The sequence below is a fragment of the Hyperoodon ampullatus genome (genome assembly GCF_949752795.1).
Source record: "Hyperoodon ampullatus genome assembly, chromosome: 18".
NCBI lineage: Eukaryota > Metazoa > Chordata > Mammalia > Artiodactyla > Ziphiidae > Hyperoodon > Hyperoodon ampullatus.
In genome coordinates this window covers 927732-952999 of record NC_136931.1, presented here as the reverse complement: position 1 = coordinate 952999, position 25268 = coordinate 927732, and the positions used below count along the sequence as shown (strand labels likewise).

Below are 25268 nucleotides of genomic sequence, written 5' to 3'. Positions count from 1 at the left end.
GGAACCAGGACCCGGCAAAGAGGCCCACTTCCCACTGCCCTCCCGTTCCTTCCCAAGACCCGTCTGCCCGTACTGGAGGGTGGCGTGTCTCTGCAGCCTGGTCACCCCTCCTGCACCAGCTGTGTCCCGGCCCTGGGGAGGGAGGCTGGCAGCAGGGGCAGGTGGTCCTGGCGGGGGCCGTCGGCATCCTGCAGCGACTGGGGCAGCGCGTGGCCACAGCTCTCGGGCAGCAGCAGGACGCAAAGCAGGGCGAGGACGGCAAAGAACGTGAAGACCACGTGTTGCAGGAAGAAGCCGTGCCGGCCACGCGTGTCGGTGAGCGGGGCGGCCGCCTGGCCCAGGAACCCAGCTCCCAGCACCAGGCCCAGCCCGGCACCCCTGCCAGAGGGGGCGGTGGGACACAGCCCAGCGGGGCACCCCACGCTCCTGGGTGGGTGGGTGGCCCTTAGCGGGCCCCAGGAAGACACCTGCCAAGGCTGGGGGGGAAGCTGCCCCGGATCAAGCGCTGTCCTTTTCATTAGAAAACTGAAAGTCGATTTTTGCCCTGGACTCCGACCCTCTCTGGGGGCTCTCACTTCCGGCCTCCCCCCTCCACTCTTGAGCTGATACGCAGACCCTTCTGCGGCCGTTGTCCCCCTGCCACCCAGGAAGAGACACCTGAACTCTGGTCCCGATGGCACGGACCTGGGGGTGTGGGGAGCGCGGGGTGCACGGGCAGGGCCCTGCCCTCCAACCCTGCATCCTGCTCACCGTGAGGAAGACCTCGGCTGAAAAGAGGCTGCTGAGGGCGGACGCTGCCTGGGAGGCCAGGAGCCCCGGGACAGAGGCGGGCAGCACCGTCCGGCCAGGCAGGTCCCACGCTGCCCACGCTTCCTCCCTCCCCTCACCAGGGTCTCAGGGATCCGGGCCTCCCCAGCCTTCCACCTCTGCTCCTGCACTCGGGGTCAGTGGTTGCAGGCTGCCCCCCGTCCAACCCAAGCCCTTATATTAAGCCGCTTCACGTAGAATCTTTTTGGCCTTCACCTCTTTGGGCCTCAGTTTCCCCGGGTGCACACTGGGGACGTGGGTGGGGAGAGAAGAACAGCAACCTCATCCGAATGCCTCATGCCCTGTGCCTGCCTCTCCGGGATCCCCACCACCACTGGGCAAACCCCCAGCCGCACATGACAACTCTGCCAGCCTGCAGGGCCCTGCACTCAACACGGGGCCCCTGCAAGGAGCAGCAGGGGTGCCAGGCCCAGGACCAAGGGGCCCAGCAGCAGGACTGGGCGGCGCCCCCAGAGGTCTGCTGTCAGGAGCTGGAAGACGGCGGCCGCTGCCTCCAGGAAGTGGGGCCAACAGAAGGCGGGGTCACGTGTGGCCAGGTTGCGCAGGAAGCTGGCTCTGATACCCCCGCCGATCAGCCTGGGAGGCACGGCAAAGCTGCAGGCCCAGCCAGAGCTGGGGACTCTCACCCCATGGGAAAGGCCAAGATCCCTCCCTCCCCTTCACCCACCCACACCCTCCCTACCCTCCTCACGAACTGAAGCCCAGGATGAGTCCCTTTCTCCAGGCGACGCGGGTATGCCGGAGTACCAGGACCGAGTGGTGCCGGGGCTGGGGGCTCCCTGCACACAGCACGTCCAGCTCTGTGGCCCCGGGGACATAATGGGGCATGGATGAGGGGATGACACCTCTCCTCCCTCCTCCAGCACCCAGGTCTCCCTTCTCCCTGGCTGGTCCATTATCCGTAGCGAGGGAGCGTTCCTCCTCCGAACTGTCTTTGGGGTCCACACCGCTGGCTTCCGCAAAGCGCCACAAGATCTTCCTGGCTCGGGCCGGCTGCCCTGTGGCCAGCAGCCAGCAGGGAGACTCGGGGAACAGGGCTGGAAACCTGCGGGTTTTGGGTGAGGATGCCAAGGGACCTCCCGGTACAGAAGGACACAGTGGCGAAGCACAGTGCATGGCTCTTTGTGTCCCTGTGTCCCTGTCCCGTGCCCATCTTCCTGGTGCTCCATGGAGGTCAGAGGGAAGCAACACACGTGGCCTCCACAGAGGATGTGAACCCCTCTCACTCACCCCCAAAACTGCAGCAGGAGTCCCGTTGCCAGGGCGCTCAGCCCCTGCAGAAGGCGCCAGTCCTCCTAGGAGCAGGGCCAGGCTGGGCAGCAGCAGCATGCCCGCCACAGAGAAGAGGCCGCCCCCATGGAGAATGCCAGGCGGTGCGGGGCGTCACACAGCTCCAGGCCTGGGCAGACACAGACGGCCTGAGGCCCAGGCCTCTCGGGAGGGCTGCTCTGTCCAGGGCTGTGGTGATCAGTCGCTGGCCTGCCCAGGACCTGGACATCTGAGGCCAACGCGCTGCTCGCTCTGGCACCCGGGCCTGCCCACAAAAAGCAGAGCCCACAGAGCAAACAGTTCCCCGCTCACCATCTGGAGAAGGGCCCTCAACTGGAGTGCCAGAAAGGCACCTTCCGGCGGGTCAGAGGCCTAGCCTGAGTGGGCACCCCCCAGAGCCCCCCACGGTACTCATGAGCCACACAGAGGGCGAGGGAGGCCCCTGCTGAGGCCCCCCCACGCAGCAGCCGCAAAACCAGCAGGGCGGGAAAGCCAGTGGCCAGGGCCTTGCTGGTCCCCAGGCCCGTGGCCAGCACCAGGGAGCCCACAAACACAGCCCGGCAGCCAAACCTAGTGGGCAGCAGGGGACACACGTGGATTTGGGTCAGGAGGGCTCAGGGGCGGGCTGCCAGGGCAGAAGGCAGGAGCAGCACCTCACCGGTCACAGCCTGGGCCCAGGAGGACACAGCCCAGCAACCAGCCCAGGAGGTAGTCCACCTGCTCCGGGGCACCTTCCAGCCGTCCTCACACGCGAGGTTCCACTGTAGGGGACACCAGTCACCTGTCAGCTAGCCAGGACCCCTACCCCGCTGGAGTTCCCAGAACGTCACGCTGGAAGGGACCCTAGGTATCCTGTTCCGATTCCTCCCTGGAGACACGGGGAAAGAGGTAGACAGAGACAAGGGACTTGCTCAGGGTCACACAGCGTGGCCTCCTGACCCTGGTGGTCTTCACGTGGAACTGGACAGTTCCTGGTCTGAGGCCCAGGGGGTAGAGGCCTGGGGTCCCCAGGACACCCGCATGGAGCCCCACATCTGGTTTCTCCTTTGCTCTGGACGGGGTTGCACCTGCCTTTCTCCGGCCATCACGCTGCTGCCAGGCTGGCCCCAGGGCCTCTCCTGCCCTCCCCTCGCCTGTGCACTTCCGGAACAGGCTGCAGGGCCATGCCCACCGGCTTTTCCCGGCCAAGGGCCCTTGACCTCAGCTTTGCACCTCCCGGCCTACTCCGTGTCTTCTCCTCAAGCTTCACACACCCTTTTGGGTCACACTACGTCAGAGTTTTTATTTTAAAATCCGACTGCTTGTGAAAGCTGGTGGGCGAGGATCCATCACTACACCAAACAGGTGGCCAGAAGGAGGAAGCCCAGCCGGTTCAGGGCCCCAGATGGGCCTGGCAGGGATGTGGCAACCCTGTCCAAGTTTCCACCCGGGGCCCTTCCTCCCAGGGGCAGAGGGTGGGGCTGCGGGGCAGAGGCTGCCAAGAGGAAGGCAGGGTGGGCTGGCCTAGCCAGAGGGTGGGGAGGGAGGCCCCGTTACCCTCTCCGCTCCTGGAGCCCTGGGACAAGCCCTTGGCGTCCCTGCCCCTAGGCCAGCCTGCACACACCTTACATACAGGTGGGAGGTCTGCTCTTCAAAAATGGAAGTGACCCAATCACTCTCTTGATTCAAAGTCTTGGGAGCCCAGTCTGAACACCTGCATAGCCCAAAGCCACAGGTTGCTAGAATGTTCATGGCACCGAAGGGAACTCCAGGCCCTGCTGACCGCTGGGCACCTACCTGCTCAAACCTTCAGCTTACCGCTTCCCTCCCGGACTGCCTGCCCACCTTGGCAGCCCCCAGCCTCGGACTCTGCCTTTAGGCCCGGCACCCTGCCTACATGGACACCTGCTGCACCGTCAGACAGGAGGGGGCTGGGCCCCCCACAATCGAAAGCCCCAGTACCACAGCCCTGGTCGATCAAGGGCCGAAGACGGAGGCGGGACTGGAGGAGGGGGAGCAGAGGAAGGGCGCTGAGGGCAGGGGGACGGAGGGAGGGGGAGACAGAGCAGGGAAGCAGAGGACGAGGGAGGGGACGGAGGGGCAGGTGCAGAAGACCTGGGTGACCGGGCTGCGCAGCAGGCCGGCGGCGGGCAGCGCGTAGCGCCAGCCGCGCGTGCAGGACCGCGTGCCGTTGGGGCGGACGCGGGGCGCGGGCTCGTGGTAGCTCAGCGGCAGGCAGGGGCCGGGGGCGAGCGCGAGGTCCGGCCCGCAGGGGTTCGCGGGCAGCGCGGTGAGCAGCAGCTCCGAGCCCAGCGCCAACCCCAGCGCCACGCACGGCAGCCACGAGGCGGCGGCCAGCAGGCACCGGGACCGGCCAAAGCCGCCCGCCGCGCACAGCAACCCCGCCTCCAGCTCCACCCCAAGGCTCTGCACTCCGGATGCCGGCGGGGCGGGGCCTGAGCGGGACGGTACCTGCGGGGCGGGGCCTGAGAGAGCGAGGCCCCATAGGGGCGGTGTCTGCGCCCTGGAGGCCGGCGGAGCGGGGCCCGGCCGGGGCCCGGAGCGAGGCGGGGCCGGAGAGGGGCGGTGTCGGCTGGGCGGAGCCCTGGAAGGCAAAGCAGGCCGATGGGCGGGGCCTGGGCCGATGGGCGGGGCTGGTGTGTGTGGCCTGGAGCGGGCGGGGGCGGGGCCATCGAGGGCCGGGCAGGTGAGGGGCCTTACGTGGACGCGGGGGCGTGGTCAGCGAGACGTTCTAGCACGGAGCGTGGCCTGGGGGCGCGGCCTCCGGGGCGCTTTGGATCGCGCGAGTTCCGAGCGGCGTCGGAGCAGGAAGGAGGTCGGGAGGCAGCGCCTCGGTCGCCCCCGCGGACCCCGGGCTGACGCTCCCTCAGGCGGCTCGGGGCCTGGAGAGGTCGGGGAACGCCGGATACTTGCAGGACCCCGTGCCGGCCTCGGGCCAGGCCTGCGGAGCGCGGGCCACCACTGCTCCCCGGCGGCCGGCCGCGGCGCTGCAGCCAGGGAGGGAGCGCCTCCGGCCGTCCAGCTCGGACCGTCCAGCTCGAACCCTAACCCGTCCAGCTCCCGTCGTCCTCCGGGGACCGTCCTGCGTGGCCACCGGTCTGCAGCCCCGGCGGAGCGTGGTGTCCGGAAAGGAGAGGCCCCGTTCGGTGCTGCGCGTCCTCAGAAGTTTGAGGGTTATCGTAGGGTAATTGGGCAAAACGAGCTTCCAAGTTATTTTATCCCGCGCTGGTCCTCCTGTGAGCTTGGCTCGGAATACGCTGCCCTTCTGCTTGGCCGACACCGTCACGCTGGAGGGTCTTCCATCCCAGGAACAAGGTAAGTCGCGTTTGTTTTTCACTTTTCTTTTTCGCAGGGAGGAAAGTTAAAATAGGTCCTGTAGATTATGCTTAATTTTTTTTTTCTCCAATTCGCGCTGTCTCGGCGCACGTACGTGTCACCGGCTCTTTTTTTTTTTTTAATTTTTTTTTATTTATGGCTGTGTTGGGTCTTCGTTTCTGTGCGAGGGCTTTCTCTAGTTGTGGCGAGTGGGGGCCACTCCTCATCGCGGTGCGCGGGCCTCTCACTATCGCGGCCTCTCTTGTTGCGGAGCACAGGCTCCAGACGCCCAGGCTCAGTAATTGTGGCTCACGGGGCCAGCTGCTCCGTGGCATGTGGGATCTTCCCAGACCAGGGCTCGAACCCGTGTGTCCTACATTGGCAGGCGGACTCTCAACCACTGCGCCACCAGGGAAGCCCCTTAATTTTTTTTTAATTGAAGAAAAATTCACATAACATGAAACTAACCATTTAAGGTACCACCACCACCTGTATCAAGTTCCAGTATTTTATCATCACCACGGAAGAAAACCTGGTACCCATTAAGTAATGATTAAGTGATCACTCCCTAGTCCGCCTCCTTCAGCCACCTGGCAACCGCCAGCCATACAACACGTGGCCTTTGGGATCTGGCTTCTTTCACTTAGAATAATGTTTTCAAGGTTCACCCACATTGTAGCAGGTGTCAGGACTTCATTCTCTTTTATGGCTGAATAATGTTCCATTATATAGGTATGTCACATTTTGCTTATCCATTCTTCTGCTGATGGACATTTGGGTTGCTTCCACTACTTGCCTTTTGTGACTTGTGTACAAGTGTTTGACTCCCTATTTTCAGTTCTTTTGGGTGTATACCTAGCAGTGGAATTGCTGGGTCATGTGGTGAGTCTGTGTTTGATTTTTTGAGGACTCACCAAGCCATTTTCCACAGTGGTTTCCTATTTTGCATTCCCACTAGCAATATATGAGGGTTCCAGTTTCTCCACCTCCTCGCCAACACCTGTTTTCTCTTAAAAAAACAAAAACCAAAAAAAAACCAAAACAGATCTAGCCCCATCCTGGTTGGTGTGAAATATCTCACTGAGGTGTTTGTTTGTTTTTTTGTTTTTTGCCACTCAGAAAGGCTTGTGGGATTACAGTTCCCCTAACAGGGATCGAACCCGGGCCCTAGCAGTGAAAGCTTACTCAGGTTTTGATTTGCATTTTCCTAATGGCTAGTGATGTTGGGCATCTTTTCATGTGCTTGTTGGATGTGTGTTTGTCTTTGGAGAAATCACTGTTCGAATCCTTTGCCCATTTTTTACTTGGGTTGCATGCATTTTTGTTGTTCAGTTGTAAGAATTCTTTAGGTATGCTGGATACTAGACATCATTAGATACATGATGTGCAAATATTTTCTCCCATCCTATAAGTTGTCTTTTCATTTCCTTTTTTTTTTTTTTGCGGTACGCGGGCCTCTCACTGCTGCGGCCTCTCCCGTTGCGGAGCACAGGCTCCGGACGCGCAGGCTCAGCGGCCATGGCTCACGGGCCCAGCCGCTCCACGGCATGTGGGATCTTCCCGGACCGGGGCACGAACCCGTGTCCCCTGCATCGGCAGGCGGACTCTCAACCACTGCGCCACCAGGGAAGCCCACACAAAAGTTTTTAACGCTGATGAGTTTCAATTAATTTTTTCTTTATGCTCATGCTTGTAGTGTCATATGTAAGAAGCCATTACCAAATTCAAGATCATGAAGATTTACACCTATGTTCCTTATAATCGTTTTATAGTTTCAGCTCTTAGATGTAAGGCTTTGATCCAATTTGAGTTAATTTTTATATGGTATGTGATAAGGGTTCAACTTCATTGTTTTGCATGTGGATATCCAGATTTCCCAGCACCGTTTGTTGAAAGGCCTGTTTTTTTCCCCATTGAATTGTGTTGGCACCCTTGATGAAACCAGTTGTATGGTTAATATCTGGACTCCCAATTTTATTCCAATGATCCCTATATCTGACCTCATGCCAGAAGCATAATGTCTTGAAAACTGGAGCTTTGTAGTATGTTTTGAAATTGAGAGGTGTGAGTCCTCCAACTCTGTTCTTTTTAAAGATTGTTTCGACTATTTGACTATTTTTCACTAGCAACTCCATAGGAATTTTAGGATCACTTTTTCTATTTCTGCAAAAAAGAATGTTGGGATTTTAGTAGGGATTGTGTTGAATCTATAGAATGCTTGGGGAATATTGCCGTCTTAACAATATTAAGTTTCACAAGATGTCTTTCCATTTATTTAAGTCATCTTTAATGTCTTTCAGAAGGGTTTTGGGGTTTGGGATATACAGATCTTGGACTTGATTGAATTTATTCCTAAGTATTTTATTATTTTTGATGCTATTGTAAGTGAGGTTAACTTATAAATTTCCTTTTCAGATTGTTCATTGCTAGTGTATAGAAGTACAAGTCATTAAAAAGTACTGATCTGGTATCCGACAATTTTGCTGAATTTCTTTATTAGGACTTTCTACATATGACATCAAGCCATCTGCAAATAGAGATAGTTTTACTTCTTCCTGTCTAATTTGAATGCCTTTTATTTCTTTCTCTGACTAGAACTTTTACTATAATATTGAATAGAAGTGGTGAAAATGGACATCCTTGTCTTGTTCCAGATTTTAGAGGAAGAATTTTCAGCCTTTCATCACTGATTATTATATTAGCTTTGGGTATTTGGGATATTAGCTTGGGGCCTGCTGAGGTATTCTCCTTCTATTCCTTTTTTTAAAAGATTTATTATTTATTTATTAATTTTTGGTTGCGTCTGTTCTTAGTTGCGGCACGTGGGATCTTCGTTGAGGCATGCGGGACCTTTCGTTGTGGCGCATGGGCTCTTCATTGCGGTGCGCGGGCTTCTCTCTAGTTGTGCTGTGCGGATTTTGTCTCCTCTGGTTGTGGCGCCTGGGCACTAGGGTGCATGGGCTCTATAGTTTGTGGCACACAGGCTCTCTAGTTGAGGTGCTTGAGCTCAGTAGTTGTGGCGCACGGGCTTGGTTGACCTGCAGCATGTGGGATATTAGTTCCCTGACTAGGGATCAAACCTGCGTCCCCTGCATTGGAAGGCGGATTCTTTACCACTGGACCACCAGGGAAGTCCCTATTCCTGGTTTTAAAATGTTTTATCATGAAATTATGCTGAATATTATCGAATGCTTTTTCTGCATTAATTGAGATGATCATGTGGTACTTTTTCCCTTCCTTCTATTCATGTGGTGTATTACATTGATTGACTTTTGTGTGTGGAACCACCCTTCTAATTCCTCAGATAAATCCCGCATGATCATGGTGTATAATCATTTTTATGTGCTGCTGGATTCAGCATGCTAGTATTTCCTTTCTTTTTTTTTTTTTTTTTTTTTTTTTTTTTTGCGGTACGCGGGCCTCTCACTGTTGTGGCCTCTCCCGCTGCGGAGCACAGGCTCCGGACGCGCAGGCTCAGCGGCCATGGCTCACGGGCCCAGCCGCTCCGCAGCATGTGGGATCCCCCCGGACCGGGGCACGAACCCGCACCCCTTGCATCGGCAGGCGGACTCTCAACCACTGGGCCACCAGGGAAGTCCCCTTTCTTTTTTAAAAAATGTTTTATTGATTTATAGCTGATTTACAATGTTGTGTTAGTTTCGGGTGTACAGCAAAGTGATTCAGTTATACATATACATATATCCACTCTTTTCCAAATTCTTTTCTCATAGAGATTATCACAGAATACTGAGTAGTGGTCCCTGTGCTATACAGTAGGTTCTTGTTGGTTATTTAATATATAGTAGTGTGTGTATGTTAATCCTAAGCTCCTGATTTATCCCCCCGCCCCGTTTCCCCGTTGGTAACCATAAATTTGTTTCCGATATCTGTAAGTCCATTTCTGTTTTGTAAATAAGTTCATTTGTATCATTTTTAAAAATTAGATTCCACATATGAGTGATATTTGCTAGTATTTTCTTGAGGATATTTGCATCTGTATTCATAAGATACGGGTCTATAGTTTTTTTCTTTGGTGTGTTTGTCTGACTTTGGAATCAGGATTATGCTGTCCTCATAACTTAAGGCATGTCCAATAACTTCAGAGGCGTTCCTTCCTCTTCTGCTTTTTGCAAGAGTTGGGAGTGGATTAGTGTTAATTCCTTAATGTTTGGTGGAATTCACCTGTGAAGCCATCTGTTCCTGGGCTTGCTTTCTTGGGATGTTTTTGATTACTGGCTCAGTCTCTTTATTTCTTACAGATCTATTCTTATTTCTTCTTGGGTCAGTTTGGGTAATTTGTGTGTTTCTAGGTATTTGTCCATTTCATATAGGTTTTCTAATATACTGCCGTTGTTTATTGTATAACCTTTCCTTATTTCTGCAAAACCCATAGTAATGTCCCCTTGTTCACTACTGATTATAGTAATTTGAGTCTTCTGTTTTTCCTTAGCCTCCATAAAGAACTGTCCACTTAATTGATCTTTTCAAAGAACCAGCTTGTTTTGCTGATTCTGTTGATTATTTCATGTATCTCCACCCCAATCTTTATCCTTTAAACTAAACCCAAAGCCTCACTTCTACTGGCTTTGGGTTTAGTTTTCTCTTTTTTCTTGTTCCTCAAGGTGTGAAGTTGGGTTATTGATTTCATTGTTTTTTGTGTAACAGGCATTTACAGCTATAAGATTCCCTTGGGTACTGTATTCACTGCATCCTATAAGTTTTTCATTTTCTATAGTCTCCAAGAATTTCCAAAATTTCCTTTGTGACTTCTTCTTTGACTCATTGATTATTTAAGAGTGTGTTCTTTAATTTCCACGTGTTTGGAATTTTCCACTTTTCTTTCTGTTACTGATTTCTAACTTCATTCCAGTGTGGTCAGAGAAGATCATTTGGTTATTTCAGTCTTTTCAAATTTACTGGGACTTGTTTCATGGCCTAGTGAGTTATCTATTCTTGAGAATGTTCCATGTACACATGAGAAGAATGTTTATTCTGCTGTTGTTGGGTGAAATGTTCTGTGTATGTCTGTGAGATCTAACTATAGTGTTCAAGTCCTCCATTTCCTTACTGAATTTTTGTCCAGTTGTTTCATCCATTATGAAAGTGGGGAATTGATGTTTCCAACTATTGTTGTAGAACTATCTATTTCTCCCGTCAGTTCTGTCAGTTTTTAGATCGTATGTTTTGGGGCTCTGTAATTTGGTGTGTATATGTTTATGATTTTTATATCTCCTTGATGGAGATATATATATATATAATCTTAAAAATCAGTATATAATGTTTTTCATTTATTCTTTTTTTTTTTTGTGGTACGCGGGCCTCTCACTATTGTGGCCTCTCCCGTTGCGGAGCACAGGCTCCGGACACGCAGGCCCAGTGGCCATGGCTCACGGGCCAGCCGCTCCTCGGCATGCGGGATCCTCCCGGACCGGGGCACGAACCCATGTCCCCTGCATCGGCAGGCGGACTCCCAACCACTGCGCCACCAGGGAAGCCCCTCATTTATTCTTATAACAAATCAATATATAATGTCTTTCACTGATTCTTGTAACAATTTTTAAGTCATCAATATATAATGTCTTTTTAAAAATCAATATATAGGGCTTCCCTGGTGGCGCAGTGGTTGAGAGTCCGCCTGCCGGTGCAGGGGACACGGGTTCGTGCCCCGGTCCGGGAAGATCCCACATGCCGTGGAGCGGCTGGGCCCGTGAGCCATGGCTGCTGAGCCTGCACGTCCGGAGCCTGTGCTCCGCAACGGGAGAGGCCGCAACAGTGAGAGGCCCGCGTACCAGAAAAAGAAAAAAAAAAAAAAATCAATATATAATGTCTTTCATTGATTCTTGTAACAATTTTTAAGTTACGTTCTATTTTGTCTGATAATAGTATAGCCGCCCCAGCTCTCTTTTGGATTTACTTCTACGTTCCTTTGTTTTATGTATGTCTTCTGTGTGTGGGATTCCTTGTTGTTGTCGTTCCTTAGTTCTTCCATTACTGTCTGCTTTTGTATTTAGTTAATTTTTTTAAGCATACCATCTTGATTCCATTTTCTTTTTCCATATGCTTTTTAGTTATTTGTTTGTGGTTACTTTGGGGATTACAGTTAACATCTTACGACAACCTAGGTTAAACTTATTTAAATAATACCATTTAAGTGGCATTTAATAATACCATTTTTGTGTTATATAAATAATACCAATTAGTTTCAATAATATACAAATACCCTGCTCCTGTTTATTTCTGTCCCTCCTGTATTTTATTTTTTAAATTATTTTTTTAATTAATTAATTTATTTGTTTCTTTTTGGCTGTGTTGGGTCTTTGTTACTGTGTGCGTGGGCTTTCTCTAGTTGCAGTGAGCGGGGGCTACTCTTCGTTGCGGTGCCTGGGCTTCTCATTGTCGTGGCTTCTCTTGTTGCAGAACACGGACTCTAGGTGCGTGGGCTTCAGTAGTTGTGGCACGGAGGCTTTAGTAGTTGTGGCTCGCGGGCTCTAGAGCGCAGGCTTAGTAGTTGTGGTGCACGGGCTTAGTTGCTCCACGGCATGTGGGATCTTCCTGGGCCAGGGATTGAACCCGTGTCCCCTGCATTGGCAGGCGGATTCTTAACCACTGAGCCACCAGGGAAGCCCCTCTGTCCCTCCTTTAGTTTGTTATTTTCACAGATTACATCTTTATATATTGTGTTCAAAGATTTACAATGATTATTGTGTGCATTTGTCTATTAAATAATATTAGAAACAGTGGAGTTATAAACCAAAGTTCGATAATAGTGGCTTTTATGCTTACCTATGTATTTACCTTTACTATTTGCTATTGGCTGATTTGTGTCCCCCCAGATTCATGTGTTGAAGCCTCAACCCGCAATGGGATGGCATTTGGAGGTAGAGCCTTTGGGGGTGATGAGGTGTTGAGGGTAGAGCTCTCGGGGTGTGACCAGTGGTCTTACTAAGAGGAGACACAAGAGACACGAGAGAGAGCTCTTCCTCTCGCTCCACCATGTGAGCACACAACAAGAAATGGGCCTTTTGCGAGCCTGGAAGAGGACCCCCACCAATCTGCCAGCACTTTGGTCTCAGGCTTCCCAGCCTCCAGAACCGAGAGGAGTAAATGTTGTTTAAGCCCCTCAGCCTGTGATAAAATGTTGTGGCATCCGAGTTGACTAAGACACTGGTGTTCCTTGTTTTACTTATGGCTTTGAATCGCAGTCTAGCATCCTTTCATTTCACCGTGAAGGACTCCTTTAACATTTCTGTAGAGCAGGTCTGGTGGCAGTGAACTATTCCAGCTTTTGTTTATCTGGAAGTGTTTTAATTTCTCTTTCATTCTTTTTTTTTTTGGTTTATCTATCTATCTATCTATATATATATTTTGGTATGTGGGCCTCTCACTGCTGTGGCCTCTCCCGTTGCGGAGCACAGGCTCCGGACGTGCAGGCCCAGCGGCCATGGCTCACGGGCCCAGCCGCTCCGCGGCATGTGGGATCTTCCCGGACCGGGGCACGAAACCGTGTCCCCTGCATCAGCAGGTGGACTCTCAACCACTACGCCACCAGGGAAGCCCTATCAATATATTTTTTGTTGAAGTATAGTTGACTTACAGTGTTGTGTTAATTTCTGCTGTACGGCAAAGTGATTCAGTTATATATATACACACACACACACGTTTTTTTAATATTCTTTTGCACTGTGGTTTATCACAGGATGTTGAGTATAATTCTCTGTGCTCTACAGTAGGAACATGTTGCTTATCCATTCTACATATAGAAGCTGACATCTGCTCACCCCAACCTCCCACTCCATCCCTCCCCTAAACCCCTCCCCTTTAGCAAACACCAGTCTGTTCTCTGTGTCCGTGATTCTGTTTCTGTTTCATAGATAGGTTCATTTGTGTCATATTTTAGATTCCATATATAAGTGATAACATATGGTATATGTCTTTCTCTTTCTGATCTACTTCACTTAGTATGATCATCTTTAGTTGCATCCATGTTGCTGCAAATGGCATTATTTTGTTGTTTTTTTACAGCTGAGTAATACTCCATTGTATATATGTACCACATCTTCTGTTCATCTGTTGGTGGACATTTTGGTTGTTTCTGTGTCTTGGCTATTGTAACTAGTGCTGCAGTGAACGTTGGGGTGCATGTATATTTTCAAATTATAGTTTTCTCTGGATATATGGCCAGGAGTGGGATTGCTGGATCATATGGTAATTCTATTTTTAGTTTTGTGAGGAACCTTCATACTGTTTTCCACAGTGGCTGCACCAACTTACATTCCCACCAACAGTGTAGGAGGGTTCACTTTTCTCCACATGGTCTCCAGCATTTGTTGTTTGTAGACTTTTTAATGGTGGCCATTCTGACTGGTGTGAGGTGGTACCTCGAAGTTTTGATCTGCATTTCTGTAATCATTAGCAATGTTGAGCATCTTTTCACATGCCTGTTGGCCATCTGTATTTCTTCTTTGGAGAAATGTCTATTTAGGTCTCTGCCCGTTTTCCAATTGGGCTGTTTTGTTGTTGTTGTTGAGTTGTATGAGCTGTTTGTATCTTTTGTAAATGAAGGTCTTGGCGGTCACATCATTTGTAAATATTTTCACACATTCTGTAGGGGTTTTTCTTGTTTTATTTATGGTTTCCTTTGCTGTACAAAAGCTTGTAAGTTTGATTGGGTCTCATTTGTTTACTTTTGTTTTTATTTCTATTGCCTCGGGAGACTGACTTAAGAAAACATTGGTACGATTTATGTCAGAGAATGTTTTGCCTGTGATCTCTTCTAGGAGCTTTGTGGTGTTAGGTCTTATGTTGAAGTCTTTAAGCCATTTTGAGTTCATTTTTGTGCATGGTGTGAGGGTGTGTTCTAACTTCATTCTCCAGCTTTCCCAACACCACTTGCCGAAGAGCCTGTCTTTTTCCCATTGTATATTCTTGCCTCTTTTGTCAAAGATTAATTGACTGTAGGTGTGTAGGTTTATTTCTGGGCTCTAATTCTATTCCCTTGACCCATATATCTGCTTTTGTGCCAATGCTGTTTTTTTTTTTTTTTTTTTTTTTTTGCGGTACGCGGGCCTCTCACTGTTGTGGCCTCTCCCGTGGCGGAGCACAGGCTCCGGACGCACAGGCTCAGCGGCCATGGCTCACGGGCCCAGCCGCTCCGCGACACGTGGGATCTTCCCAGACCGGGGCACGAACCCGTCTCCCCTGCACCGGCAGGCGGACTCCCAACCACTGCGCCACCAGGGAAGCCCCAATGCTGTTTTGATTACTGTAGCTTTGTAGTATTGTCTGAAGGCTGGGAGGGTTATACCTCCTGCTTTGTTCTTTTCCTTCAGGATTGCTTTGGCAACTCTGGGACTTTTATAGTTGCATATGAATTTTAGGATTACCTGTTCTAGTTCTGTGAAACATGTCATGAGTAATTTGATAGGGATCACATTAAATCTGTAGATTACTTTGGGTAGTATGGCCATTTTAAGAATATTAATTCTTCCAGTCCAAGAGCATGGGATATCTTTCCATTTCTTTGAATCATCTTCAATTTCTTTTATTAATGTTTCATAGTTCTCAGTATATAAGTTTTTCACCTCCTTGGTCAGGTTTATTCCTAAGTATTTTATTTTTGGAGGTGCTATTTTTAAAATAAATTTATTTTATTTATTTATTTTTGGCTGCATTGGGTCTTTGTTGCTGCGTGCGGGCTTTCTCTAGTTGCGGCGAGCGGGGGCTACTCTTCATTATGTTGCAAGTGCTTCTCATTGCGGTGGTTTCTCTTGTTGCGGAGCATGGGCTCTAGGTGCACGGGCTTCAGTAGTTGTGGCACGAGGGCTCAGTAGTTGTGGCTCATGGGCTTAGTTGCTCTGTGGCATGTGGGATCGTCCCAGGCCAGGAATCAAACCTGTGTACCCTGCATTGGCAGGTGGATTTTTAACCACTGCACCACCGGGGAAGTCCCTGGGGGTGAGATTTTAAATGGTGTATATTTTTTTACATTCCCTTTCTGATATTTTATTGTTGGTGTAAAGAAATGCAACCAATTTCTGTATGTAATCTTGTAGCCTGGTACCTTGCTGAATTCATTTATTAGTTCTGGTAGTTTTTGTGTGGAGTCTTAAGGGTTTTCTATATATAGTATCACATCATCTGCATATAATGACAGTTTTACCTCTTCCTTTCCAATTTGAATATTTTCTGTTTTCTTTTCTTATCTCATAACTGTGGCTAGGATTTCCAATACTATGTTGGATAGAAGAGGTGAGAGTGGGCATCCTTGTCTTGTTCCAGATTTTTGTGGGAAGGCTTTCAGCTTTTCACCATTGAGTATTATATTGACTGTGGGTGAGACTTCCCTGGCGGTTCAGTGGTTAAGACTCTGCGCTTCCAAGGCAGGGGGCATGGGCTCGATCCCTGGCGGGGGAACTAAGATCCCGCATGCTGCCTGGAGCAGCCAAAAAAAAAAGTCATCATATATTGGCTGTGGGTTTGTCATGAAGAGCTTTTATTATGTTATGTTCCTTTTTTACCCACTTTAGTGAGAGTTTTAATCATGAATGGATGTTGAATTTTGTCAAATGCTTTTTTTGCATCTATTGAGATGATCGTGTGGTTTTTGTCTTTTCTTTTATTTATGTGGTGTATCACATTGATTTGCATATGCTGAACCATCCTTGTGAACTTGTGATGAATCTCACTTGTCCTTGGTGTATCTTTTTTTATGTGTTGCTCGATTTGGTTTGCTAATATTTTGTTGAGAATTTTTGCATCTATATTCGTCAGAGATATTGCCCTGTAATTTTCTTTTTTGGTGGTGTCTTTGTCTGGTTTTGGTATCAGGGTGATGGTGGCTTCATAGTATGTCTTTGATAGTGTTCCCTTCTCTTCCATTTTTTTTGGAAGCGCTGGAGAAGGATCGGTAGAAGTTCTTTTTTATATATTTACTAGAATCCCCTGGGAAGCCATCTGGTCCTGGACTTGTGTTTGTAGGGAGTTTTTAATTTTTTTTTTTTTTTTTTTTTTTGTGGTACGCGGGCCTCTCACTGTTGTGGCCTCTCCCGTTGCGGAGCACAGGCTCCGGACGCGCAGGCTCAGCAGCCATGGCTCACGGGCCCAGCCGCTCCGCGGCATATGGGATCCTCCCAGACCGGGGCACGAACCCGTATCCCCTGCATCGGCAGGCGGACTCTCAACCACTGCGCCACCAGGGAGGCCCTAATTTTAATTTTTAATTTTTATTTATTTTGTTTATTCGGTTGCACCGGATCTAAGTTGTGGCACGTGGGCTCCTTGGTTGCGGCACGTGGGGTCCTTAGTTGTGGCAGGCAGGCTCCTTAGTTGTAGCTCAAGGGCTCCTTAGTTGCAGCTCGTCAGCTCCTTAGTTGTGGCACATGGGCTCCCTTAGTTGTGGCATGTGAACTCTTAGTTGCAGCATGCATGTGAGCTCTAGTTCCTGGACCAGGAATTGAACCCAGACCCCCTGCATTGGGAGTGTGGAGTCTTAACCACTGCATCACCAGGGAAGTCCCTGTAGGGAGTTTTTTAAAATTACAGATTCTAGGGAATTCACTAGCGGTCCAGTGGTTAGGATTCCATGCATCCACTGCAGGGGGCACGGGTTCAGTCCCTGGTTGGGGAACTAAGATCCTGCATGCTGCATGGTGAGGCCAATAAAGAAAGAAAGAAAGAAAGGGAAGAAAATTACAGAGTCTGTTTCTCTTTTAGTGATCAGTCTGTTCACATTCTCTGTTTCTTCTTGATGCAATTTTGGTGGGCTGTATGTTTCTAGAAACTTGTCCATTTTTTCTAGATTGTCGAATTTGTTGGCATATAATTGTTCATAGTATTCCCTTATGTTTTTTTTGTATTTCTGCAGTATCAGTTGTTATGTTTCCTTTTTCATTTCTTATTTTGTTTATTTGGGTTCTCTCTCTTTTCTTTTTGGTGAACGTGGCCAGAGGTTTGTCAATCTTGTTTATCCTGCCAAAGAACCAGCTCTTGGTTTTATTGATTTTTTTTTTTTTTTTTTTTGCAGTACGTGGGCCTCTCCCTGTTGTGGCCTCTCCCATTGCGGAGCACAGGCTCCGGACGTGCAGGCTCAGCAGCCATGGCTCGCGCTCAGCCACTGCACGGCATGTGGGATCCTCCCGGACCGGGGCACGAACCCACATCCCCTGCATCAGCAGGTGGACTCCCAACCACTGCGCCACCAGGGAAGCCCTCTATTGTTTTTTAAATCTCTATTTTATTTATTTCCTCTCTGATCTTTATTATTTCCTCTTTTCTGCTGAATTTAGGTATGTTTGTTTTTCTTTTTCTAATTCTTTTAAGTAGTAGATTAGGTTATTTGAGTTTTCTTGCTTTTTGAGGAAGGCCTGTATTGCTCTGAACTTCCCTCTAAGAACTGCTTTTGCTGCATCCCATAGATTTGGTATGGTTGTGTTTTCATTGTCATTTGTCTCAAGGTATTTTAAAATTTCCTATTTGATTTCATCATTGACCCATTGGTTTTTTAGTAACATGTTTTTTAGCCTCCATGTAATCATTATTTTCTCATTTCTTTTTCTGCGGTTAATTTCTAGTTTCATGCTGTTGTGGTCAGAAAAAATAATTGTGATAATTTCCATAGTCTTAAATTTGTTGAGGCTTGATTTGCACCCTAGTGTGTGGTAATGTTCTATATGCCTTTGAAAAAAATGTGTATTCTGGTTTTTTTGGATGTAATGTCAGTTGAGTGTAACTGCTCTCTTGTATCATTTGGGATCTCTGTTGCCTTATTGATTCTCTGTCTAGAGGCCCTGAGTGGGGTGTTAAAGTCTCCTCCTACTACTATTATTGTATTCCTGTCAGTTCCTCTCTTTATGTCTGTTATTTGTTTTATGTATTTGAGTGCTCTTATATAAGGAGTATATATGTTGACGAGTATAATATCCTTTCCTTGTGTTCATCCTTTATTATTATATAGCGTTCTTCTTTACCTTGCTTTATGGGCTTTGTTTTAAAGTCTATTTTGTTTGATAAGAGTATTGTGACCCCTGCTTTCTTGTCGTTTCTGTTTGCGTGAAACATCTTTTTCCATCCCCTCACTTTCACTCTGTGTGTGTCCTTTGCCGTAAAGTGGGTCTCTTGCAGGCAACACATTGTAGGCTCGTTTTTTTTTTTTTTTTTTTTTTTGCGGTACACAGGCCTCTCACTGTTGTGGCCTCTTCCATTGCGGAGCTCAGGCTCCGGACGCGCAGGCTCCAGACACGCAGACTCAGCGGCCATGGCTCATGGGCCTAGCTGCTCCGCGGCATGTGGGATCTTCCTGGGCCGGGGCACGAACCCGTGTCCCCTGCATTGACAGGTGGACTCTCAACCGCTGCACCACCAGGGAAGCCCTCTTCTTTTGTTTTCTTTTGTTTTTATCCAATCTGCCACTCTGTGTCTTTTGATTGGAGCATGTAGTCCATTGACATTTAAGGAAATTATTGACAGATATGTATTTATTGCCATTTAAAAATTTTTTTTCCCATTGATTTTATATTTCGTCTTTGTCTCTTTCTTTTTCTTTTTCCTTTTGTGGTTTGATGATTTTCTTTTGTATTATACTTTCTCTTCTTTTTGGTTTTTCTGAATCTGTTGTATGTTTTTTTTTTGTTTTTTTTTTTTGCGGTACGCGGGCCTCTCACTGTTGTGGCCTCTCCCGTTGCGGAGCACAGGCTCCAGACGCGCAGGCTCAGTGGCCATGGCTCACAGGCCCAGCCGCTCCGCGGCATGTGGGATCTTCCCGGACCGGGGCACGAACCCGTGTCCCCTGCATAGGCAGGCGGACTCTCAACCACTGCGCCACCAGGGAAGCCCTGTTGTATGTTTTTGATTTGTGGTTACCTTGTTTTTCAAGTATGGTACCCTCTTCCTATATCTACTTGCCTTAGACTGGTAGTCATGATACTGACCAGGGTTCTTAGCCTGCTTAATCAATAGAAATTGATGTGAGGCTAGACAAGAAATTCAGCAAGGCTTTTCTGGGGCCCTGCACCGGCTGCAGGGGGGAGTGAGAACAAGAAACAGGTTCCCTTTCTCACTCCTTACGGCGGTGCGAGCTGGTTCCTTATATGGGGTGAGGGCAGGGGTGTGTCCAGGGGTCGGGCTGGAGGGGTGGCTTAGGTGATTTGCCCACTTCTTTGTGGTGCTGAGTGCAGGGGGGCATGCACAGTACTGGGCTTTTGCTCCCAACACCCAGTTTTTGCTCCCGGCTCTTCAGAAATGGCAGTTGGGGTTGGGTTTTTTTTTGTCTTTTATATGTTTTGGGTCCAGAATTTGCCCCAACTGCACATGCACCCACCCAGTTATTTTTAGTCCCATATAGTTTCTTTGTATTCTGTAGCTTGAGGAGAGGTGTGTCTAGGTGCAAGTGCTGCAGCAAAGGGTCCCAGGCCCCAGGCCTGTCTCATTCCTCCCAAGAGACTCTACACCCTTATTCTTAAGGGCCTCAAGGTCTCTTCTTCTAAACTTCTTCCTGCTGGACAGGGGCCACAGAACGTAGCCTACCCTAGAGGTGTAGAAGTCCCTCGCTGACTGTCCCAAGGACCTGTAGGGACCTAGGCCACCCTCCGCTGGAATGGGCTGAATTCCTTGAGCCATCGTGAGCCTCACTTGAAACCGTTGGAGCCTAGAAGACACAAACTTAACCAGAAGGTTAAACAAACAAGGGCTTAAAAGGAGAAGAACAGCAGTAGCCATTAAAGGGCCTAGAAAGGGAAGGAACCAGGTTAGCTTTGGGAGGGCTTCCTTAACTGTTGACCAGACAGGGGGTGATGTTGCCCCGGCCAAGAAGCCATTCTGCTTGGGTGTGTATTTTTGTTAATCTCGGGGTTAAAGTTTAACATGTTTCTCTATTTATAGAATGGAAGGTCTGGACCTGTTGGTCCCAGGTCTCCTTCCTGGGCTGCAAAGTCTTAGTCACAGTTTTAGAACAGTAGGGAAGACAGTAGAGCGCTAGATGAAATATAGCATAAATCAGCATGGCTGCAAAGGGTTATGGGAAAATGAAAACCTCCTGCTGGAAAGTTTTTTACACCTTGTGAGAGCCAAGAGAACAGACTAGAGAACCAGTTTCCAGTTTCTCCGCTCATATTAAATAGCAAGGATTGTTGGTTAACTGTCTGCTGAAGACACGTGGCTTGTTGTCGAATTTTCTCAGCATTGGTTTCTACCTGGGAAGAGGTGTTGACATATGTGCCCCAAGAAGTAGTGGGAATGGGGACCGCCTGGTGGCGCGGTGGTTAAAAATCCGCCTGCCAATGCAGGGGACACGGGTTTGAGGTCTGGTCCGGGAAGATCCCCCTTGCTGTGGAGCAACTAATCCCGTGCGCCACAACTACTGAGCCTGCGCTCTAGAGCCCGCGAGCTGCAACTACTGAAGCCCGCACACCACAGCTGCTGAGCCCGTGCGCCTAGAGCCCGTGCTCCACAGCAGGAGAAGCCACCGCAATAAGAAGCCCGTGCACCTCAACAAAGAGTAGCCTCTGCTTGACACAACTAGAGAAAGCCCACGTGTAACAACAAAGACCCAAAGCAGCCAGAAATTAATTAATTAATTAAAAATAAATAAAAGAAGTGTCAGGGATGGCGCAAACCCCTCCTTGTTCTGCCAATAGATAATCCAGGGCCAGTCGGTTGTCAAGTGCCACCTTGGCCAAGGAACCTAGAGACTCTTGTAAAGTAGTAAGAGATTTAGCAGTCTCATTGGCTAGGATGGTGAGGGTGCGAGACAAGTTTCAAAGGACATGTTGGTGGGCAGCTACCCCCCCACCATGGTAGCAATGTGTACCCGAGGAAATAGATATCTCCATCTGGGATGTTTCCGGGTAAAAATGTCGAGTTAATTGGTTGCACAGTTTTAATGAACTAGCCCAATGCTTGGGCTCCTTTAAGGAAGGAATCAAGAAAGGGAAGGGGTAATTAAAGTTCCCAGCATACATTGCGTGGGTGTGGAATAATTGTGTTAGGCAATTAGTAGCCCACAGTTGTTTATCTCCCTGGCATACAAAAACATGTCCTGGCGGGGCACAGTAGACCAGCGGGCCCAAGGTTTTAAGTCCTAGCCATCTAATCCTGTTGTGGCAATATTCTCCTGCGTGCACCCAACACGTTCCATCCATGTCTGGTCTGTCAGTGTCCCCTCCCTCCGTCAGGGAGTGGGCTGGGGTTTGAGCGCAAATGGGCAGCTGGAGCTCCGGCTTGGGAGGGGCCACTGTAACATGTTGGGGTGCTGTAATGCCAGTTCTTTATCCCCACATTTTGACTTCATACTTTGCTTCTCTTGCTAAGGGAAGAGTTAAGCAAGAGATAGTAGAATTTTCTTCAGCAGGAAAAAACAATTCTGACTATACGTTACCGCACTGACTCTTGGGTTTTCAGTGGAAAACCATTTTCCCTCAGGAACTTGGCTCAAATCTTTTACAGGATGGACAAAGGGGTCTCTGTGGTCAATGACAGACTTAGCTTGAGGCAAGCAAACCCAGCGTTCAGTCGGCCGAGTGGAAGAAGCGTGAGTTTGAGCAGTGCAAACCAGGGACTTATCTGTCCATCCTGCAGATGAGGGAAAGAGGTAGAGAAAGGGGAGAGTAGCTAATAGCTTCGTAGTTGCACCAATCAGAGTTTTGATCTTGAGAGATAACCAGAGAGCAGGTAGCAAAATAGTATTAAGAGAAATGCTAGAGTGACTTAAAACGCAGTGCTAAGTATGGGGTCCTGAGGTTTTAAGGTGACTCACATTAAACCACCCAGCGTGGGCAAAGAAGTTCCCTCTGGGGTATACGTGCCGGACTGTAGTGACACTCGTGGAAAATCCCGAGAGCAAGGAGGACAGTAATTACCCAGATCCGCCAGAGCCTGTTAATTATTTTGCGAGTGGGCTGGAGTATTGGCAGGCGGAAAAGAAAATAGTGGTTATGGGTGCTCAGCCTTGGGTTTGTGAAGTTTCTTGGTCTGTCCCGAACAAGAGCTTCAGGTCTTGAAGAGCTTCACTTGTCCACCTGGGTTTTTCAAGTTGCCCAGGGTCCTCTGTGTCTTGTGAGGACGCAGGGTGGGGCAGGTTCGTAGGGACAGCTGGGACGGGTGCCTCTGGGTTCCTGGGACATACTGGTGGAGACAGGTTTAGGCCTGGACGCGTGTACCCAGCTCGTGAGTCCCTGGTGCTCCGGGGTGCTCAGCAGACTTGGTAAGGGCCCCTCCATTTTGGGAGCAGCTGGTCCCCGGGGGACTCGTCTTTCCAGGTCTTTAAGTGCACCCAGTCCCCAGGTTTACAGTGGAGTGACTGGGGTTGTTACCTGGGGGAGGCCTGGACTCTTGCTGTATTCCTGTATAGCCCTCAGGATTTGGCGTAGGTGCGTGATGTATTCACGATGGGCTTGGGTTTCCAGGTCAGTCAGCACGTCCAGAGTGAGAAATGGCCTTCCGTATGTCATTTCGAAGGGACTCAACTTACTAGTTGTTCCAGGGGCTGCCCTGATGCTTAAGAGAGCTGTTGGCAGCAGCGATACCACTACTCACGTTTCCTGACAGTTTGCTCCAGGTTTTCTTTAGAATATGACTGGCCTGGTCTGTCTTTCCTGAGGACTGAGGTCTCCAGGACGAATGGAAGTGGTGTTGAATTCCTAAAGCCTGCAGAAACTGTTGAGTGACCTTGGCTACAAGTGGAGGTCCATTGTCGCTCTGGAGACGGCGGGGCAACCTGAACCTTTGAATAATTTCTTTTAAAAGCACCTTCACCACTTCAGTTGCCTTCTCTGTCCCAGTGGGAAAGCCCTCTATCCATCCAGTAAAAGTGTTTCTAAAGACTAGTACGTATTTGAAGCCCTGGAAAGAGGGCGTCTCAGTGAAATCTACTTGCCAGCCCTCTCCCGGGTAAGTCCCACGTCACTGGACTGGGCTAGCAGGAAGGCGAGGCTTGAGGTTGCCCCCTGGATTATGGGTGTCGCAAAGGGCACAGGCTTGAGTAACTCTTTTAATTGTCTCTGGGAGCCCTTTTCCTGTAAAAAGCCGGAAAACGATTGTAGACATTGCATCGCTCCCCACATGGAGAGAATCATGTAGCCCTTTAATAATTTTCCATTGGTCAGAGAGACGTATGAGCAGTTTCGGATCTGTGTGCCACCAGCCATCCGTTCCCTGAGTTCCCCCTCTGTTTCGTGCCCAGTTCTCTTTGGAAGTCGAGTACCTGGGTGTAACGTTAGAAGAGGTGGGTATGGGATTAATGCCATTTCTGGGATGGGCGTCAGGGCTGCTTTCTTTGCCTCCCGATCTGCCCTGTTGTTCCCTCAGGTAATTTGAGAAGTTTCCTTTCGGCCCCCACGGCAGTGGATGACTGCTACTAGTTTTGGCTTTCGAGCCACTTCTATGACATGTGACATCTCAGCCCCATGTTTTACAGGGGAGTTTACTGCATTCAGAAGTCCTTTCTTTCCAGATAGCCGCGTGGGCATGTAAAATAAGGAAGGCATATTTCAAGTCTGTATATATTTATAATTTCTCCTTCCCCCAAGGTTAAGGCTCAGGTTAGGGCTATTAGTTGAGCTCTCTGGGCTGAAGTGTTAGGTGGCAAAGGTTTGGCTTCTGTTGGCACCATGAGTGCTCATGATAGCATGCCCTGGCCTCCCGTCTCCATCTTTAACGAAACTACTGCTGTCAGTAAACCATTCTTCCTCAGGGTTTTCTGTAGGTCAGGCCTACAGGCATAAACCCGGTCAAGGGTTTCAAGGCAGGGATGTGTTAGTTCTGGGCCTTCAGCAGGTGTCCGTGTAGCCGGGTTGAGGGTGTAGCAGGTTTTGAGGGTTACCTCTGGGGGGTCAAGGAGTAAAGCCTGGTACTTAGTGAGGCGGCCTCCAGTTAGCCAGTGGTGGCCTTTTATCTCCAGAATCCCTTGCACTTGATAAGGAGCCTGGACTTGCAGTGGCTGTCCAAGGGTGAGCTTGTCAGCTTCTTCCACTAATAAAGCAGTGGCAGCTATCCTTCCCCAGAGGCCGCCAGGCCAGCCTCGGGCCACGGAGTCTAGTTGTTTGGAAAAATAGCCTATAGGTGGAGGAACTTCTCTTAGCTTTGTACAAGGACCCCCAGAGTTGTCCCCTGCTTTTCAGCTACGTACAAGATAAATGGTTTTATTTTCAATTAGGGAGACCAGAGCAGGATCTCTGGTGAGGGCCTGTCTGATATTATTAAAAGCCGTTTCTTGTTCCCCTGTCCAAAGTAATGGTTCTGTATCTGGGCCTTTAGTGGCTTCATATAGGGGCTTAGCCATTAGCCTGAATCCTGGAATCCAAATACTGCAAAATCCGGCCATGACTAAGAAAGTGTGAAGATTTTTTTTTTGTCTTTGGGGTGCTTAGGCCTAAGGTAGCTTGTTTTCTATCTGGAGATAACTGTCTACTTCCAGCGTTTATAATATATCCCAGATATTTAACTTGTCGCTTTGAGATTTGTGCCTTTTTCTGGGAGTCCCTGTAGCCCTGGGCCCCAAGGAAATTAAGGACTTCAATGGTATTTTGATCTGAGGGCTCCATGGTGGGGCTACGTATTAATATATCATCCACATACTGTAGAATGGCCCCCCCTTTTTTTTTTTTTTGGCGGTACGCGGGCCTCTCGCTGTTGTGGCCTCTCCCGTTGCGGAGCACAGGCTCCGGACGCGCAGGCTCAGCGGCCATGGCTCACGGGCCCAGCCGCTCCGTGGCATGTGGGATCTTCCCGGACCGGGGCACGAACCCGCATCCCCTGCATCTGCAGGCGGACTCCCAACCACTGCGCCACCAGGGAAGCCCTGCCCCTTTTTCTTAGGTGTATTTCCCTTAGTTCTTTTCCTAGGGCCTGGGAGAACAAGTGTGGGC

At 49.4% G+C, this 25268-nt stretch overlaps 1 protein-coding gene across 1 annotated transcript in view; it reads right to left on the bottom strand.

The window, feature by feature from the left end:
• Positions 1-101: 101 nt before the first annotated feature.
• The window catches only part of SLC22A31 (solute carrier family 22 member 31), a gene marked incomplete at both ends in the record, with an annotated part of 35784 nt that continues 10617 nt past the window's right edge, over positions 102-25268 (bottom strand). Inside the window, 13 exon segments of the mRNA XM_079723308.1 lie at positions 102-378; positions 557-684; positions 751-860; positions 1202-1404; positions 1520-1873; positions 2059-2123; positions 2125-2177; positions 2180-2227; positions 2504-2667; positions 2756-2822; positions 2825-2858; positions 4192-4681; positions 4798-5084. Coding sequence (XP_079579434.1) covers positions 102-378; positions 557-684; positions 751-860; positions 1202-1404; positions 1520-1873; positions 2059-2123; positions 2125-2177; positions 2180-2227; positions 2504-2667; positions 2756-2822; positions 2825-2858; positions 4192-4681; positions 4798-5084 — 2280 coding nt within the window.